The sequence below is a fragment of the Salvelinus namaycush genome, chromosome 13 (genome assembly GCF_016432855.1).
Source record: "Salvelinus namaycush isolate Seneca chromosome 13, SaNama_1.0, whole genome shotgun sequence".
Taxonomy (NCBI): Eukaryota; Metazoa; Chordata; class Actinopteri; order Salmoniformes; family Salmonidae; genus Salvelinus; species Salvelinus namaycush.
Window position 1 is genome coordinate 31800092 of NC_052319.1, and position 17067 is coordinate 31817158.

Genomic DNA, 17067 nt, shown 5'->3' on the forward strand with positions numbered 1-17067 from the left:
TCTGTGGAGATGGGAGAACCTTCCAGAAGGACAATCATCTCCGCAGCACTCCACCAATCAGGCCTTTATGGTAGAGTGGCCAGACGGAAGCCAGTTCTCAGTAAGACACATGACAGCCCGCTTGGAACCTGAAGGACTCAGACCATGAGAAAGAAGATTCTCTGGTCTGATGAAACCAAGATTGAATTCTTTGGCCTGAATGCTATGCGTCACGTCTGGAGGAAACCTGTCACTATCCCTACGGTGAAGCATGATGGTGGTAGCATCATGCCGTGGGGATGTTTTTCAGCGGAAGGAACAGGGAGAGTAGTCAGGATCGGGTGAAAGATGAACAAAGAAAAGTACAGAGAGAGATCTTTGATGAAAGTCTGAGGTCTTCTGGAGCAGGTTGAGTCAAAGGTTAGCCTTCCACCAGGACAACGACCCTAAGCACACAGCCAAGACAACGCAGGAGTGGCTTTGGGACAAGTCTATGAATGTCCTTGAGTGGCCCAGCCAGAGCCCGGACTTGAACCCAATCGAACATCTCTGGAGACCTGAAAATAGCTGTAAATCAATGCTCCCCATCCAACCTGACAGAGCTTGAGAGGATCTGCAGAGAAGAATGGGGAGAAACTTCCCAAATACAAGTGTGCCAAACTTGTAGCATCATACCGAAGAATACTCAAGGCTGTAATCGCTGCCAAAGAGTAAAGGGTCTGAATACTTACGCAAATGTGATATTGCATTTTTAAAATTAATTTGTTTAGAATTTTTTCTCTCAAAAAAACTGTTTTTGCTTTGTCATTGGGGGGAATTGTGTAGATTGAGGAAAAAAATTATTTCATTCATTTTAGAATAAGGCTGTTACCTAACAAAATGTGGAAAAAGTCAAGGGGTCTGAATACTTTCCGTAGGTACTGTATTATAACAAAAAGGCCTTGAGCAGGTTTCTTAAAATTGCCCTACAAAGAATCACAAAAGGGCTTTGGAATAAACACAGAAGCAGACTAATAATCTCTAATAAACAAGGAATTCATACTTCATCTTATTCACATATGCTGGTAAGCATCTAGTAATCATACAGTAACATAGAAGTATATGGAAAATCTGAAAAACACTATTAGGAGACCACAAAGTGCTTTGGAGTTTGATTATTTTAATGTGACATGGGGGAGAAGCTTCAATCATTTCGAAATAATGATTTCAAAAAGCTCAGTGAATCGTCAGATTCACATCAAATCTCAGAAAATTGTAACTATGCCTTTGAAACAATCCCCAACAACCGTTAATTTGGTCCATTCTATAGAGAGAAGTAGACAAACAGGAATATTCCCAACGAGCAGACCAGAAACAGTCCACAGTTGAGCAGCAGTTTGGTTCTGGGTGGCTCGTACAGCATCTCTATGACGGCTCTCTCGTCCTCTTCTGTCCTTTTGGGATGGGCATTGTATGCTGCTTCTTTAAACCCACAGAACCACTCCAACAGACGCATGCCCCTCCCACCCTCCCCACAACAGCCTTCCTCTGCATGAATGAGCCCTGCGTGACCATTATCAAACTGGATGGCGGGCGTTGCTGGAGTTGTTCCCGGGGTTGTCTCTGCGCTGGGGGTCGCGGGGTCATGGTCATTAGGTGGCGTTAGCAACGTAACGTCCTCCTCATCTAGACACCTAGCTCTACAGATGTCTGGGGGCAGATCCTTATAGAGGCCTCCATTCCCATTCAACTGCACGTGGCTCTTATCCGTCAGCTTGTACATCTCCTCACGGTCTTTGGGGGGAAGCTTTCCAATGTTACGCAGGCCCCATAATGTGGTGGTGCGAATCTGCTCCTCATCCGGAGGAGGGGTGCAGAGACTGACGACCACAGCCACCAGTCCAGACACCCAGAACAGCCCAGCAGCCACATACATGTAGTGGACATGTGTGATGAAGAAAGGCCTGTCGTCTGGCTGGTCACAGGGAGGCTCGCGATAAATAAATGCCAGAATCAGCCGGGTGGTACCCAGCACGAATCCGGTCATACCGCCCCAGAATGCACCTCTTTCATTGCAACGCTTCCAGAACACACCCAGCAGGAAGAGGGCGGCGATGGGCGGGGTCAGGTATCCAGCTACTTCCTGTATGTAGAGATACATCTGGCCACCCTGCATCTCGATGATGACAGGGATCCAAGCGATACTGATGACCACCATGAACACCACGAACAGCCGGCCCACCAACAGTAGCTCTTTCTGGGATGCACTACGTCTTGCGCTCTGGTAGATGTCCAGGGTGAAGATGGTGCTAGCGCTGTTAAAGATGGAGTCCAGATCACTCATGAGAGCTGCAATCATCACAGCCATCATCAGCCCTCGCAGTCCCATGGGCATCACTGACATGACCAGCCGCGGATACGCGATATTGGAGCAACCCGCCTTAGAGCCGCAAACGGCCAGGCAGTGCTCTGGCCCAATGCAGGCTATCTCGTCTGCAAACAAGATCCGGGAGATCATCCCGGGGATAACGATAATGAACATGGGTAGGACCTTCAGGAAGCCAGCCATCAGCGTGGAGCCCTTGGCATGGGCAATGTTCTTAGCAGCCAGCACCCTCTGGACGATGACCTGGTCAGCACACCAGTACCAGATGGAGGCTGGGGTTTGGCCCAGAAGGAAGCCAGGCCAGGGGATATCCTCGTCCAGCGGGCCCCGGAGGAGCCGCAGGGAATCTGGCTTGGGCTCAATGCGGCAGGAAGCTGAGTAGGTGAAGTTCCCACTGGCCAGGATAGCTGTTACATTTGGGACAGCTAGCATGTACTTGGTGCGAACCCCTTCAAGACCGCCGACCTTGATCAGGCTGATGATGGTCAGGCTGAGAGCTCCACCGATCATCAGCACGGCCTGGAGGGTGTCCGTGTACATGACTGCGACCAGGCCACCGGTGACTGTAAGCACTGCGGTCATACTGATGAGCAGGATGATGGACAGATAGAGGTTCCAGCCCAATGACTCCTGGATGAAAAGCGCCCCGGCATATAAGTCCACAGAGATCTTGGTGAAGATATAGAGCAGCACAGAAAGGGCAGCAAAGTACACCTTTAGCCTATTGCCTCCATAGCGTTTGGACAGGTACTCCGGCATGGTGTACACCCCAGAGTGGATATACACAGGTATGAACACCCAACCCAGCAGCTGCAGCAGGAGAAGAGCGTTAAACTCCCATGCTCCCACAGCAAAGCCGCTGGCTGCTCCCGACCCCGCCAGGCCTATGAAGTGTTCACTGCCAATGTTACTGACAAACAGCGACGCTCCGATCACCACCCATGTCATGGAGCGTCCCGCCAGGAAGTATCCACTCACCGTGCTGCGGTTGGACTTCCACATGGCGAAGAACCCGATGCCCAGCACCAGGATGAAGTACAGAGCCACCACAGCTATGTCCGCTGCCTCCATGACACCAGTACCCATAGCGAGTGCTAAACAGAACTACTCGTTCAAAACTGATGAAAAACTCCTTTCAAACCCTGCAAAAGTCAAAGTCAAGGTTTAAAGTAACAGAAGGGCAATAAAAACACTATCCTTTGGTTTGCTGTCTGCATGGACGCTGTAGTATCCACTGTCTGGTCAAATTCACTAGGGGTGTGTGCGTTCGGAGGAGAATCTACCAGCACTGAGGACGCTCCAGTTTTAAAGGAGGATGCTGCAGGCCTCCAGTCTAGTATAGCCTAGAATTTACATTCCTGCAAGACAGTAAAGACAAAACACTTGATTAGAGCCCTTGTTCGACGGGAAGTGAGGAAGGTGACACACATTTATACAAGACCTCGGAGGCAAAATTTCTGAGAAAACACAAAAATCAGATCAGATTTTACTGGTCACATACACATGGTTAGCAGATGTTATTGTGAGTGTAGCGAAATGCTTGTGCTTCTAGTTTCCACAACATATACCTAATACACACAAATCTAAGTAAAGGAATGGAATAAGAATATATAAATATATGGATGAGCAATGACAGAGCAGCATAGGCTAAGATGTGATAGATAGTATAGAATACAGTATATACACATATGAGATGAGTAATGCAAGATATGTAAACATTATTAAAGTGACTAGTGTTCCATCTATTAAAGTGGCCAATGATTTCAAGTCTGTATGTAGGCAGCAGCCTCTCTGTGCTAGTGATGGCTGTTTAACAGTCTGATGGCCTTGAGATTGAAAAACAGCTTCTCTCTCGGTCCCAGCTTTGATGCACCTGTACTGACCTCGCCTTCTGGATGATAGCGGGGTGAACAGGCAGTGGCTCGGGTGGTTGTTGTCCTTGATGATCTTTTTGGCCTTCCTGTGACATCGTGTGCTGTAGGTGTCCTGGAGGGCAGGTAGTTTGACCCCAGTGATGCGTTGTGCAGACCGCACCACCCTCTGGAGAGTCCAGTGGTTGTGGGCGGTGCAGTTGCCGTATCAGTCGGTGATACAGCATGACAAGATGCTCTCAATTGTGCAGCTGTAAAGGTTTGTGAGGGTTTTAAGTGACAAGCCAAATTTCTTCAGCCTCCTGAACTTAACATTTCCACTGCTGTCCCGTCGATGTGGATATGGGGGTGTTCCCTCTGCTGTTTCCTGAACTCCACGATCTCCTTTGTTTTGTTGAAGTTATTTTTCTGACACCGCACTCCGAGAGCCCTCACCTCCTCCCTGTAGACTGTCTCGTTGTTGGTAATAAAGCCTACTACTGTTGTGTCGTCTGCAAACTTGATGATTAAGCTGGAGGCATGAATGGCCATGCAGTCATGGGTGAACAGGGAGTACAGGAGGGGGCTGAGCACGCACCCTTGTGGGGCCGCAGTGTTGAGGATCAGCAAAGCGGAGATGTTGTTTCCTACCTTCACCACCTGTGGGTGGCCTGTCAGGAAGTCCAGGACCAAACTGCACAGGGTGGGGTTGAGACCCAGGGCATCAAGCTTAATGATGAGCTTGGAGGGTATTATGGTGTTGAATGCTGAGATGTAGTCAATGACCAGCATTCTTACATAAGTATTCCTCTTGTCCAGATGGGATAGGGGAGTGTGCAGGCAATTGCATTGTCTGTGGACCTATTGGGGCGGTAAGCAAATTGAAGTGGGTCTAGGTGAAGTGACAGGTAAGGTGGAGGTGATATGATCCTTGATTAGTCTCTCAAAGCACTTCATGATGACAGAAGTGAGTGCTACAGTGCGATTGTCATTTAGTTCAGTTATCTTTGCTTTCTTGAGTATAGGAAAAAAGCATGTGGGGACAGCAGACTGGGATAGGGAGATTGAATATGTCTGTAAACACACCAGCCAGCTGGTCTGCGCATGCTCTGAGGATGCGGCTAGGGATGCCATCAAGGCCGGCAGCCTTGCGAGGGTTAACACGTTTAAATGTCTTACTCACATCGGCCAAGGAGAAGGAGAGCACACAGTCCTTGGTAGCGGGCCGCGTCAGTGACGCTGTATTATCCTCAAAGCGGGCAAAGAAGGTGTTTAGTTTGTCTGGAAGCAAGACGTCGGTGTCCGTGACGTGGCTGGTTTTCCTTTTTGTAGACCCTGCCACATACGTCTCGTGTCTGAGCCATTAAATTGCCATTCGACTTTGTCTCTATACTCACATTTTGCTTGCCTTGCAGAGGAAATAACTACACTGTTTGTATTCAGTCGCCTTTCCATGGTTAAATGCAGTGGTTCGCGCTTTCAGTTTTACGCAAATGTCACCATCTATCCACGGTTTCTGGTTAGGGTAGGTTTAAATAGTCAGTGGGTACAACATCTCATATACACTTCCTTATAAACTCACTCACCAAATCAGCGTATACGTCAATATTATTCTCTGAGGTTACCCAGAACAAAGGAGGGCGGGGGAGAGCTTGAACAGGTGAATTAAACTGAGCATGGTAACATAAATTTACAAATCACAGTAACTTTGTCTTTAGCCCCCACTCTAATCTCTAACTATTGGCTAAACCAAAAGAGAAAGAGCCATGCCCCTATCAGAGCTTCAAAGCAAACTAATGATGTCATGTAAGAAACTAAAAAGTCTAGCAGCTCAGTTCATGTGAAAAGAGAACAAAAATGCCTTTGTAGCCTAACAATTTTCTTACCCTGTAAGCAGTCTATGGACAAGATATGACAGCAATCCATGCTTTGGTTTAGATTTCCTGGCTCTGTTTCCACATGTTAACATTTTTGCATTTGTAGAACAAAACCCATTCAAGTCGTGGGACCGATATTAGCATTTTTTGCATCATGTTCAAAACCCTAAAATAATCTGTAACTTTGTGTATTCTTTTCATGAAAATCTGTATAAATCTAATTTGAACTAGATTGAATCTGAACATTTTGTCAAACATGTCCATGTTCCAATTATATCTGATGAGTTTAAATCCATATGTGAAGATACGTTTTCTATACTAGAAATGAGAAATGCTCTTAAATATATGAAGAAGGGCAAAGCACTTGGAACAGATGGTCTTTGTGTGGAATTTTATTTACACTTTTGGGATCATTTAGAGGGACCAGTATTCAACATGTTCCAAGAATGCCTAGCTATGGGTGAGATGAATGATTACTACCACGAAATAAGGGGTTATTTCCTTAATACCAAAACCTGATAAAGATTCCCTTTTCATAGATAATTTGAGACCCATTACATTATTACATATAAATTGATAACTTTAGCATATGCTAATAGACTTAAAAAATGGGTCAAAACCACCTTATTAATTAAAACCCAAAGTGGTTTCATGAAAAGTCGCCACATCAGCTGTAACATTAGGTTAGTTTCAGACTTGATTGATTACACTGATTCAATTGACTCCGAGGTTATTATTTTATTCCTCGACTTTTGTAATCATTTGATACAATAGAACACAAATTCCTAAAACATTCGTTGTACACTTTTGGTTTTGGGCCTAGCTTTTTCTCTGTTATCAATATGTTTTATAAAGATAATATTTCTAATATGATTCATCGTAACACATCTAAAATATTTAATATTCACCATAGTGCACTCCAGGGTTGCCCTGTTTCAGCTTTCTTATTCCTTTTAGTTGCATTTTAAACAACCCTGAATTAAAAGGTATTTCAATATTTGAAAAAAAAACAAAAAAAATCTCAGTTAGCAGATGGTACAGCTCTGTTTCTAAAAGACAAGGATCAAGTTGCTATTAAACTTATTATCAAATCATTCTCTTCAGCTTCTGGTCTGGAACTTAATTTAAATAAATGATAAATAGTGTCCATATGTAACTCAAATTACCAATCTATTGAGAATATTCCAGTGAAAGACTGAAATATTTAGGGGAGCACATGGCGAAAAACCATATTGTCCGTCAGCATCTCAATTTCATTCAAGAGATTAAAGACAAAAAAATCCATCTTTAATAACTGGCTCCAGCTTGACCTCTATTGGAAGGGTTTTATTGTCCAAAGAGGGTCTGTCACGTTGTCTTCCCTGCTCTATCCCTATTTGTAGCTGATCAAACCAGCCTGATAAACAAAACTTTCATAGACATTATATAGAAAAATAAACAAATTTAAGAAATCAATCATATCAAACAGAAGAGCTGATGGTGGGCTTGAAGTACTAGATTGAATTGATATCAACAATACCTTTAAAGTAAACTACATTTAAAAAAGATGCATGCTTAGCTCTGAATCTATAGGGATACTTCATTCCCTGTCATATTTTTATGAAAATGGCTGGTCTTCAATTTTTGTGGAAGTGCAACTACTCTCCAGCAAAATAACCCATCAAACTGTCCAAATTTCATGAACAAGCCCTTTTAGCCTGAAAGTATGTTATATCCACAACTTATCCCCACACAAAACACTTCTGTGGAACAACAAAGGTATTGTTGTTAAAAAACAAGTATTTGTTCTTCCCGAAGTGGTTTGAAATAAATATTATATTTGTGCTTGATTTATTTGAAAAAGAAGGAAATATACTCTCTTATAGAAAGTTCTTGGAAACATATATACATTATAAAGAATTGAATTCTATATGCAAAGAAATACCTTCAGGATTTACTCAATTAATGAAATATCATTTGTATTTTGGAGAACATGTCACGATTGATGCACAACTTGTTAGAAGGTTTCCCCCTGCTGGACAACAAATGTAATAATACATTCTTAAGATAACTTTTTAACTCCAAGAACAAGATCTCTCCTAGAGGGAAATTCTTCTGGAATGCATATATTACTGAAATTGAATTAAAGAAGGTTTGGTTTCTCCCTCACAAATTGTGTATATAAAATAAAGTAAAAGAAATTCACTTTAAAATCTTGCACAAAATATACCCTTGCAATAACTTGTCTAAATGCATGGCTTTAGAGGACATATGCCTTTTCTGTGATAAAGGGGAAACTATTAAACACATTTTTATGAGTGTGACTCTGAAGTTGTTTTGGAGCAAGTAATTACATTATTTATTTCATTAATAAGACCCATGTATTTACAATGAAATACGTAATACATTATTATTCAAATAAAAACAAAACTACTGAATTAGTCGTTAATTTCTTCATTATCGGGTAAATTTTACATCCACAAAAAAAAATGAAATATGTCCCCAAATGCAATACATTTTTACAACTCTATCATAGGTTTATACAATTGTAACCCCAGACCTTTTTTTTTTTTTTTTTACTTTAGTCATTTTATGTTTCTTTAGAGAAAATATACATATAATTATGTCCTTTTTTTGTTATTGTAATTCGAAATGTAATAATAAATACATTTTCAATCATGACTTAGATGCATTATGATTACATAATCCCCCGACCATTGCAGCTGAACTCATTATCCCGAGCCAAGCTTTGTAAATTATTTACTAGACAATATGATATTTTAGATGGCTATTTCTCTGGTCAGTTTTAGCATCATCATCATCTCAACATCACTTAGCATCAACCAACCTCAAACATGATCGGCCTCAATATCCTACACTAACAGAACTGTAAGAGAACTGTCCTGATCCAACATGCTCCAAGACAATCACTCTTCTTGTCCACCCGCACACAGCGGTCATTCTTCCCGCCTGTAGTTTACATATTTAGTGATTTCAGCCCTCATCACGTGCTGGCATAAATCCAACCGTCCGCCCTATCCCTGCCCCTTGCACTAAAATAACTCTTTGTTTGTCTCTTCAGCTCCGTGTTCATTGGACTACATGTCGCCAGCAGACCCTTCTAAAACAACAAAAACGGTTGTTCAATGGAACAGAAACGTTTGCATATGTCCTGGCCAAAGTTATGCTATACTACAAATCAATTGAGGGTAGAGAAGAGGGTTCCAATGCCTTCACTGTCTTAGAAACACTTGAAAACCTTAATACTTTATTACTTGTTATGAGCATGTATGAGAATTTAGAATGTCTTATAATGTTCTTTAAAAAGGCTTAAAACAGACAGGTAGGCTATAACGCATGTGATGTAGTAATATCAATCTATTCTAGGACTTGTATTACAAGGTGGTGTGAATAGATAGGCTACCCATACAGCTGTCAGCCACAAGGTGACATGTTCTAGACAAGATGCCCCCTGATGATAAAAAGGGACTCGGGAGCTGACCGTTTGAGGAGGTATTGTATCAACATGAAACGATACCGGAGATATGGGATCAGGGCATTGTTGTCAAAGCACCATCAAGACATGTGGCACGCACCACAACCAATGATACAGCGGCAAAGGAATATTCTAGAAAGAAAGCGCACGCATTGTCCACATTGCCAAGGAGGGTGTGTAGCCTCGTAGTATTGAGCAAAATGTGTGGTTGAATTCGTCAAAAAGAATAGTCTTTGACCCTGACCTAGTAGCCTACATTCATTTACATTCCATGCATTCTGGGTTCAATAAAATAGTGAATTAAGTGCTCGACCTGCTTTTTCTTTTCTCCATCGCTTGTCCATTCTCTGCTTTTTTAGCACCCATTACCGCATTCTCCAGGCTACAATTTAAAACGGGCGGTCATAACAAATATGCACACTCACCATTCCCATTACGTTATAATGTAGCTACTGACTACATCAATCCACAAGTTGAGGATTTGACTGTGAGTCTGCTTCTCTAGCGACAGTAGATATGTGTCTCTTCCTGCGTCAGTCCTTCCGATGTAGCGACAATTCGTATTTTGTCCTCCCGTATGCTCTGTTTTCGAGCAGTTAAGTGTAATAGCACACAGGTGACTGAATAGGACAAGGTAACTAGGCTTTATAAGCATCGACTCCGCTTCTTCCTCCTATGCCACGCCCTACACGTGTAATACACGTGTGACGTTTCGGATGGCTTCGGTCGCAACACGCCCATTGGTTATTGTTCTAATTTTAAAATACCGTATTGTTTTGAGGAACAAGCTACTTTTGCATACTACTGTAAATTAACCTTTGTTTTTGTTTTTAAACAGGGGATTGGTTTGCCTCATGACGTTCAACCTGTTAGCCTACTTGGGTGGAAATTGCCAGAAAGAAACCCCACTTTGCCTAATTAACTGACTGGGCAGGAGATCCTGCTGGTTAATCAGCTTTAACAGTTGCATAATAACAGAACAATCTGGAAACTCACACTATTGGATATATGCACTTTAAAAACCCTTGTAATCTCCCTTCAAGGTGTTAAACTTTTCAGAAATGTGCATCCTCATTAAGCCTAGTCCTATTGCACATGTGTCTGATGTCACAAGTGTCACAAGTCTGGCAATGTGACCCCACTCCACCCTCCAAACAGGCTACAACTCGTGGATCTATCTAGAATGCAATGGCATAGCCTAATATGGGGAGATATTTGACATTGCTTTTATGTTTAATTATTAAAGTTATTTATAGTCTCAATAACACAATGCAGTGACCGCTGGGTCTTCCATTCAGTGCTTCCATCGTTTACATCAATTTACATTGTGAGGGGCTTCAATAGCCTACTTGGCCACAGAGGTAGTCCTATATCAGCTAGTAGGCTAGCCTAGAAGAGACCTGGATACGATACACAAGCATTTCAATACGCAATAACATCTGCTAAATATGTGTATGTGACCAATACAATTTGATTTGGAGGAATTTATAGAAGATGAAGTCAGTGAATAGCCCCTGTCATTCTCTCTGATAAATAGGCTCTGTTTGTCTGATGTAGGATGAGACACATTTAAGACTACCAAAATTATACCTTCATCTCAATAGGTGGCCTACTGTACATGCAAGGATAAACCCTTCAGTTCTGCACACACAGAAGTGACAATAGGCATTTGTTTTAGTATGGTGGAAGGTGCACAAGATGGGTCTGGAGAAACCACCAAGGCTGTGTCACTGCTCACCTGTGAGAATGTAGGAGGAGCACAATGAAATGCAAATGCCTCAACAATGGGCATCAATTTACACAGACCCTGTAAACTACACACTGACACAGTCACACAGTATCTTCGTACAGGTGATGCTGGGACAACCAGGCCTGTGTCAATACATACCTGAGGTGATATCAGCAAAAATGCACTTAGAAGCTTTATATAAAGCTGAGCTCATGTTTTAATAAAATAGGCCTAATATTGAAACTTACTATAGTACTATAATTGGCTTTGCTAAAAAAAATATTCAAATTAAATCAAAATCAAATCAAATGTTATTGGTCTCATGCACATAGCAGATGTGATTGCGGGTGTAGAGAAATGCTGGCCCCACATGTTTATCCACGCAACTAAGTTGTTTGCTTGTCTGCTGACGAGGACAGTGAATTTCCACTTCCTCGTTTTTTAGGTCGAGGAAATACATTTCCGCTTATTGACATATGAACTACGTTTCCCGTAATGCTTCTCGTTTCTGAATTTACGTACTTTGTGTGACAGGCTGTCATGCGCAGAAGTTTTGACCTACACAGTCGCAGGAGAACATGGCAGCTTTAGGACTCGGGCTGCAGGTATGACTTTCTAAAAAACAAGAATGTTATGCGATCTACGGCTCTGTTTTTAATTTGAGAATGTATTTAGATTATTAACAAGGACAAAACAGATCAATGTGCATTGTTTTGATATCGCGCAGAATGTGTTTTCAACACAGAATACGCGAGGCCTTGCATGCTGGCATGAACTTGACAAGCCCGCTGGCAAGCTAACGACAGCCGGCTAACTTCATCAACATTGTTAGGTACCTGGCTGGATAGCTATCTACGTTTGTTGGGCATTTTCCTACGAACCGATGGCATTACTGTTAAATATTGTCCAACGTCCATAAGACAGAGTTATTATTATCGCCATGCGAATGACAACTTTATTGTAGAAAATGTGGTCAAGCAAACCAACACTAACTTCCTACGGCACTCCAGACGTCACTTATGAAGATAGTCATTGGTTGATTACGATCTCTTTCCTTCTGCAGGTGCGTAAGTTAAGCACTTCAGTTCTTCGACAAGCTTTGATCAGGGTAAGAATAAATGAAGTACTGCCCATGTCCTCTGATCAGTGTAATATTAAGTCAATGACGCACGCCACAGCTTGAGTAATGTCATTGGCTTTGTGATTCAAATAAATAGTAGTTTTATAGCTTATTTTTGTGTCCGTTTTCTATTCTAGCCCCCCATCGACGTGTATGGGGTCGGAGGCCGCTATGCCACAGCCCTGTTCTCTGCTGCCAGCAAGCAGAAGAAACTGGAACAAGTAGAGAAGGAGATGGGCACGTTGTCAGTAAGTTATCCACTGCACCTCTGTCTCCTGTCTTAGTCCTCAGTCTGGCCACAAGTGTGTAATGTTTATACACTCTATTAACTTTGGCATGGCTATTCAACTCTTAACCTATGAGGTATGGAGCCTGTTGGTTTTCTGTTCTACCTGATGATTAATTCCACCCACCTGGTTTCCCAGGTCTTAATCAGTCCCATATTAAAGAAAAATGAAAATACGCAGTGGAGCTGGCTTCAAGGTCCAGAGTTGAGTTTGAGGGAACTGTGTTACCTTTATTTAACTAGGCAAGTCAGTTAAGAACAAACTCTTATCTACAATGACGGCCTACACCGACCAAACAGACGATGCTGGGTCAATTGTGCGACGCCCTATGGGACTCCCAATCACAGCCAGTTGTGGGAAACCATACATTTGTCTGTTTGGCACTGTCTGTGGCCACAATATACTTTTTGACCAGCTTCCTTTCTCTTTCTGTCTTTTCCTTCTCCGTCAGTCTCTGATCAAGGACCCCAAGCTGTCCAGTATCGTGATGAACCCCCATGTCAAGCGCAGCCTCAAGCTGAAGTACTTCGGTGCTGCCATGACTAAGGCAAATCTCTCCCCAATCACAGTTAACCTCATCAGTGAGTTGCCCAGCCTTACTAATGTTAGTTCATGCAAATTATGATGCAAATGCAATTAGTGAAAATGTTAGTTACTTGTGTCTACTGGCTAGGCTAACGTGGTTTCATTGTCCTCCTCTCTCCTCCCTTAGCTGTGTTGGCAGATAATGGCCGCCTGACCCTGACCGCAGATGTCATTGGTGCCTTTGCAAAAATGATGAGCGCTCACCGTGGCGAGGTCATCTGCACTGTCACCACAGCACATGTACGGTGACACACACACACTTGTTGTATATGGCATGGGTTCTCAGTCGGGTCGTACTACAGGGGTTCCACGGCCAAGATCACAAAATATATACCGTACCAGTCAAAAGTTTGGAAACACCTACTCATTCCAGGGTTTTTCTTTATTTTTACTCATTTCTACGTTGTAGAATAATATTGAAGACATCAAAACTATGAAATGACACACATGGAATCATGTAGTAAGCAAAAAAGTGTTAAATCAAAATATATTTTATATTTGAGATTCTTCAAAGTATCCACCCTTTGCCTTGATGACAGCTTTGTACACTTTTGCCATTCTCTAATTATTTATTTTTTTAATGAATATTACTAACAACAGATTAAACAAATATTTCTCCATGTGATCTGTGGAATAATTTGAGGGTATAATACAATACATTGTAATGTTATTAGGCCTAATCTACAATTATTGTATGCCAATGCAGCTGTTTCTATCACAATATCAAATCAGTCATTTCTGGGTAACAATTAAGTACCTTACTGTGATTGTTTTTAATTAAAGTGGTCAAAAAGAAACAAATGGCTTCTTAGAAAATAGCAATTTCTCAAGCAAGAATTTTGATAGGACCAATGTTGGGGGGGGGGGGGGCACTGAGCAAATTTCAGGTCTGCTGGGTGCAAACTCAAACGTTGTGAAAATTCTGTGGAACTTCTGGCGCACGTTTGTGAACACTGAGGCTGTACCCGCTTTAAATTAGTTTTCACAATGGCCATGTAGGCTACTGTGGCTATTTGATCATAAACATTTTAACATGGATATAGCTGTTCTATCATTCAGCCTACAGTAGCAGCCAATGTCTGGTGTTCAATGTAGGCCTACATTGCATGAGAAGAAAAAATCATGCAGGACTTGACAGTAAACTGTTTATCTACTTGTCCTTCAGACAAGGTGACTGAAAATGTTGTTTGATGCAAGAAACCACTTTACAAAATACAATTAATTATTATTCCCATTCCATTATTAGAGAATCAGACAAATTATTCTAACCTCTGCCTATTGGCTACTTAGGCTTGAATAAGCTATTTCAAAATACAGCACTTCCCCTTTAAGACGGAAAAAAACCTCTACCTGACTCTCTTTTCTAGAACTATACACCTTTTGTGCTCTTGTAGGAAGCAATCACGACCCTATTGCTGATTTATAACTGGGCTAATAACTCACTATCAGGTGTACCTACCACCAACAGCCCGAGACTAATAAAAAAAATGTTTGGCGATCAACTAGGAATGCCTTGGTGACCACTGCTCTAGAAAGTTGAGTCAAGTTCAATCGTGTTTTCTCTCTGTGGGCTAATATTTCTGCACAGCAGTCCTGGGGAAGCTGCGTGGCAGTCTCGGGGCTACTGCGTGTACGCGCAGCTTAGAGAGAACATTGGACTGTCTGAGAGTGCTTTGAGTGGGGAGGGGAAAATGAAAAGATTTGCTGTTATTGGCAGAGAGATTTGAAACTCTGTTTCTTAACTAATTTACCGCATGGTGATGTCACCATGGAAATCCCTCCCACCAAAACAGGCTGAAATTTCAGGCTGTCTTTTCAAACAGCTCTTACACTAAAAGGGCATTTATCAATATTTTCACAATTTCACATTATTATTCCAACCTCCATAGTGTGTAACTGTATATAAAACACAGGAAAATCATGTTTGTCTTTAACCCTGGGCAACATGGGTCTGGCAGGCTCACAGCGGTATTGGTATCCACAGTACTCCACCAATTATACATTTTGGTATATACAACTCAATACTTATTGTATTAAATATTGTGTTAAACATAAATGCACGGCCGGCCCGCTCATTAAGTGGGATTAGGCGTCCGCCTGTGGCGGCAGATTAACGAGGGTGGCATTTTCTGAGTTAAACTGACCAAGACGCACCTCCAACAACACCACATAAATAAAACCTCACATAATTCTGCCAAAAACAATGACAATTTCATTGTTTAGGTGAGCTTTTTAGGTGAGTACTGATGCCGCCCTGTGATAAGCAGTGCCCACTTGGTCAAAGGCAGGTGCGCAAAATATTTTGCTTGTCCAATCCCAGCTCGCTTCTCCAGGGTGCTGTTGGAGAGACGCATCGCTGCGGCACACCACCAACATTCCGTCAAAAAAATGATCTAACATAAATTATGTAGCAGATATATGATACATGAAAGATATATGAAAGCGTTAAAAAGAACCTTTTCTGTAGTTTACAGGCTGGATATAAAATCTGACAGATTGTATACTGTTTTGTATAATGTTTTTATCTCACATGAGATATTCTGATATAATTTTTATTTTTTACCTTTATTTAACTAGGCAAGTCAGTTAAGAATAAATTCTTATTCACAATGATGGCCTAGGAACAGTGGGTTAACTGCCTTGTTCAGGGGCAGAACGACAGATTTTTACCTTGTTAGCTCGGGGATTTGATCCACCAACCACCAACGCTCTAACCACTAGGCTACCTGCCGCCCCATTATGAGGGCATCCCTGAGGAGTTTGCTGTCACAAAAGGGGTCCGCGGCCCCAAAAAGTTTGAGAACCCCTGGTATATGGTTGTCAATCCAAGTTCCATATCAGTTATTGTAGCATTTGATTTGATATTTTTGTTTGTGTGTATAACAGCCCCTGGATGAGGCTAACCTGGCAGATCTGAAGGTGGCTCTGAACGGCTTTCTGACAAAGGGAGAGACTCTCATACTAGAGACTAAGGTGAGGCCATACTCAATTCGTGCCCTCTATGGCACAATAAGGCTTTTTTGGTACTTAATTTAAGGTAGATGCAATGGTTTAGGACTGTAAGGCTAGCACTAAACAAGAAAATGCTGATATCCAGTCGCATACATTGCTATGGTGTCGACTGGTGCTTTAACTTCCTGTGTTATTTTGCTTTTCCCTCCAGTCTGACACCTCAATCCTGGGCGGTATGATTGTCAGCATTGGGGATAAGTATGTGGACATGTCCACCAAGACAAAGATCCACAAATTGACCAAGATCATCAGAGATAGTTAAGTCTGTCTCGTCCAGCGGGGCATGGGGATGTTTCTCTGCTTTCTGCAACCTATACAGCGCTATGTCCGCTAAGATCCTGTCTAGTTGTTCATAATAAAATATTCTGTAACATATACTTTGTATTTGAAATGTCTTTATTTCTGTGTCCATGCAGACTGGTTGTTGCTGGTGGAGGGAAAATCATATGCCTGTTTTTATCAGCTTAGATACAGTGCCTTCAGAAAGTATTCAGACTCCTTGACTTTTTCCACGTTACATTACAGCCTTATTTTAAATATTTTTTTATTTTCCCTCATCAATCTACACACAACACCCTATAATGACAAAGCAAGTAAATAAACTAAAATAATACATTTACATAAGTATTCAGACCCTTTACTCAGTACTTTCTTGAAGCACCTTTGGCAGCGATTGAGTCTTCTTGGGTATGACGCTACAAACTTGGCACACCTGTAGTTGGGGAGTTTCTCCAATTCTTCTCTGCAGATCCTCTCAAGCTCTGACAGGTTGGACGGGGAGTGTTGCT

General features: G+C 42.1%; 2 protein-coding genes across 3 annotated transcripts; one reads left to right on the forward strand and one right to left on the reverse strand.

Moving 5' to 3' along the window:
* Positions 1 to 1118: 1118 nt before the first annotated feature.
* On the reverse strand, positions 1119 to 10225 carry LOC120058438 (sodium/myo-inositol cotransporter-like). 2 transcript variants are annotated; one of them, XM_039007095.1, is made up of 3 exons: positions 9972 to 10225; positions 3628 to 3702; positions 1119 to 3486 (listed from the first exon to the last, which is right to left on the reverse strand). In XM_039007095.1, the coding sequence occupies exon 3, from the start codon at positions 3428 to 3430 to the stop codon at positions 1283 to 1285; it is 2148 nt and encodes a 715-aa protein (XP_038863023.1). In that variant the 5' UTR covers positions 3431 to 3486; positions 3628 to 3702; positions 9972 to 10225; the 3' UTR covers positions 1119 to 1282. The 2 variants fall into 2 exon arrangements, with proteins under 2 accessions (XP_038863023.1, XP_038863022.1); XM_039007094.1 differs by having other exon boundaries at positions 1119 to 3702.
* A 1578-nt stretch (positions 10226 to 11803) lies between these two features.
* Positions 11804 to 16656, forward strand: LOC120058439 (ATP synthase subunit O, mitochondrial-like). Its single transcript, XM_039007096.1, has 7 exons — positions 11804 to 11880; positions 12339 to 12383; positions 12533 to 12643; positions 13134 to 13263; positions 13395 to 13507; positions 16154 to 16240; positions 16431 to 16656. Exons 1-7 carry the CDS (start codon positions 11854 to 11856, stop codon positions 16539 to 16541), a joined length of 624 nt encoding a protein of 207 aa, XP_038863024.1. The 5' UTR covers positions 11804 to 11853; the 3' UTR covers positions 16542 to 16656.
* The last annotated feature ends 411 nt before the right edge of the window (positions 16657 to 17067 follow it).

Bases quoted from the DNA above. Each gene is read 5' to 3' on its own strand.
- LOC120058439 (XM_039007096.1), top strand. From the start codon at position 11,854: ATGGCAGCTTTAGGACTCGGGCTGCAG. The intron at 13,264-13,394 runs GTGAGTTGCCCA...CTCCTCCCTTAG, and splicing joins AATCACAGTTAACCTCATCA to CTGTGTTGGCAGATAATGGC. The intron at 16,241-16,430 runs GTGAGGCCATAC...TTTTCCCTCCAG, and splicing joins CTCTCATACTAGAGACTAAG to TCTGACACCTCAATCCTGGG.
- LOC120058438 (XM_039007095.1), bottom strand. From the start codon at position 3,430: ATGGGTACTGGTGTCATGGAGGCAGCGGACATAGCTGTGGTGGCTCTG.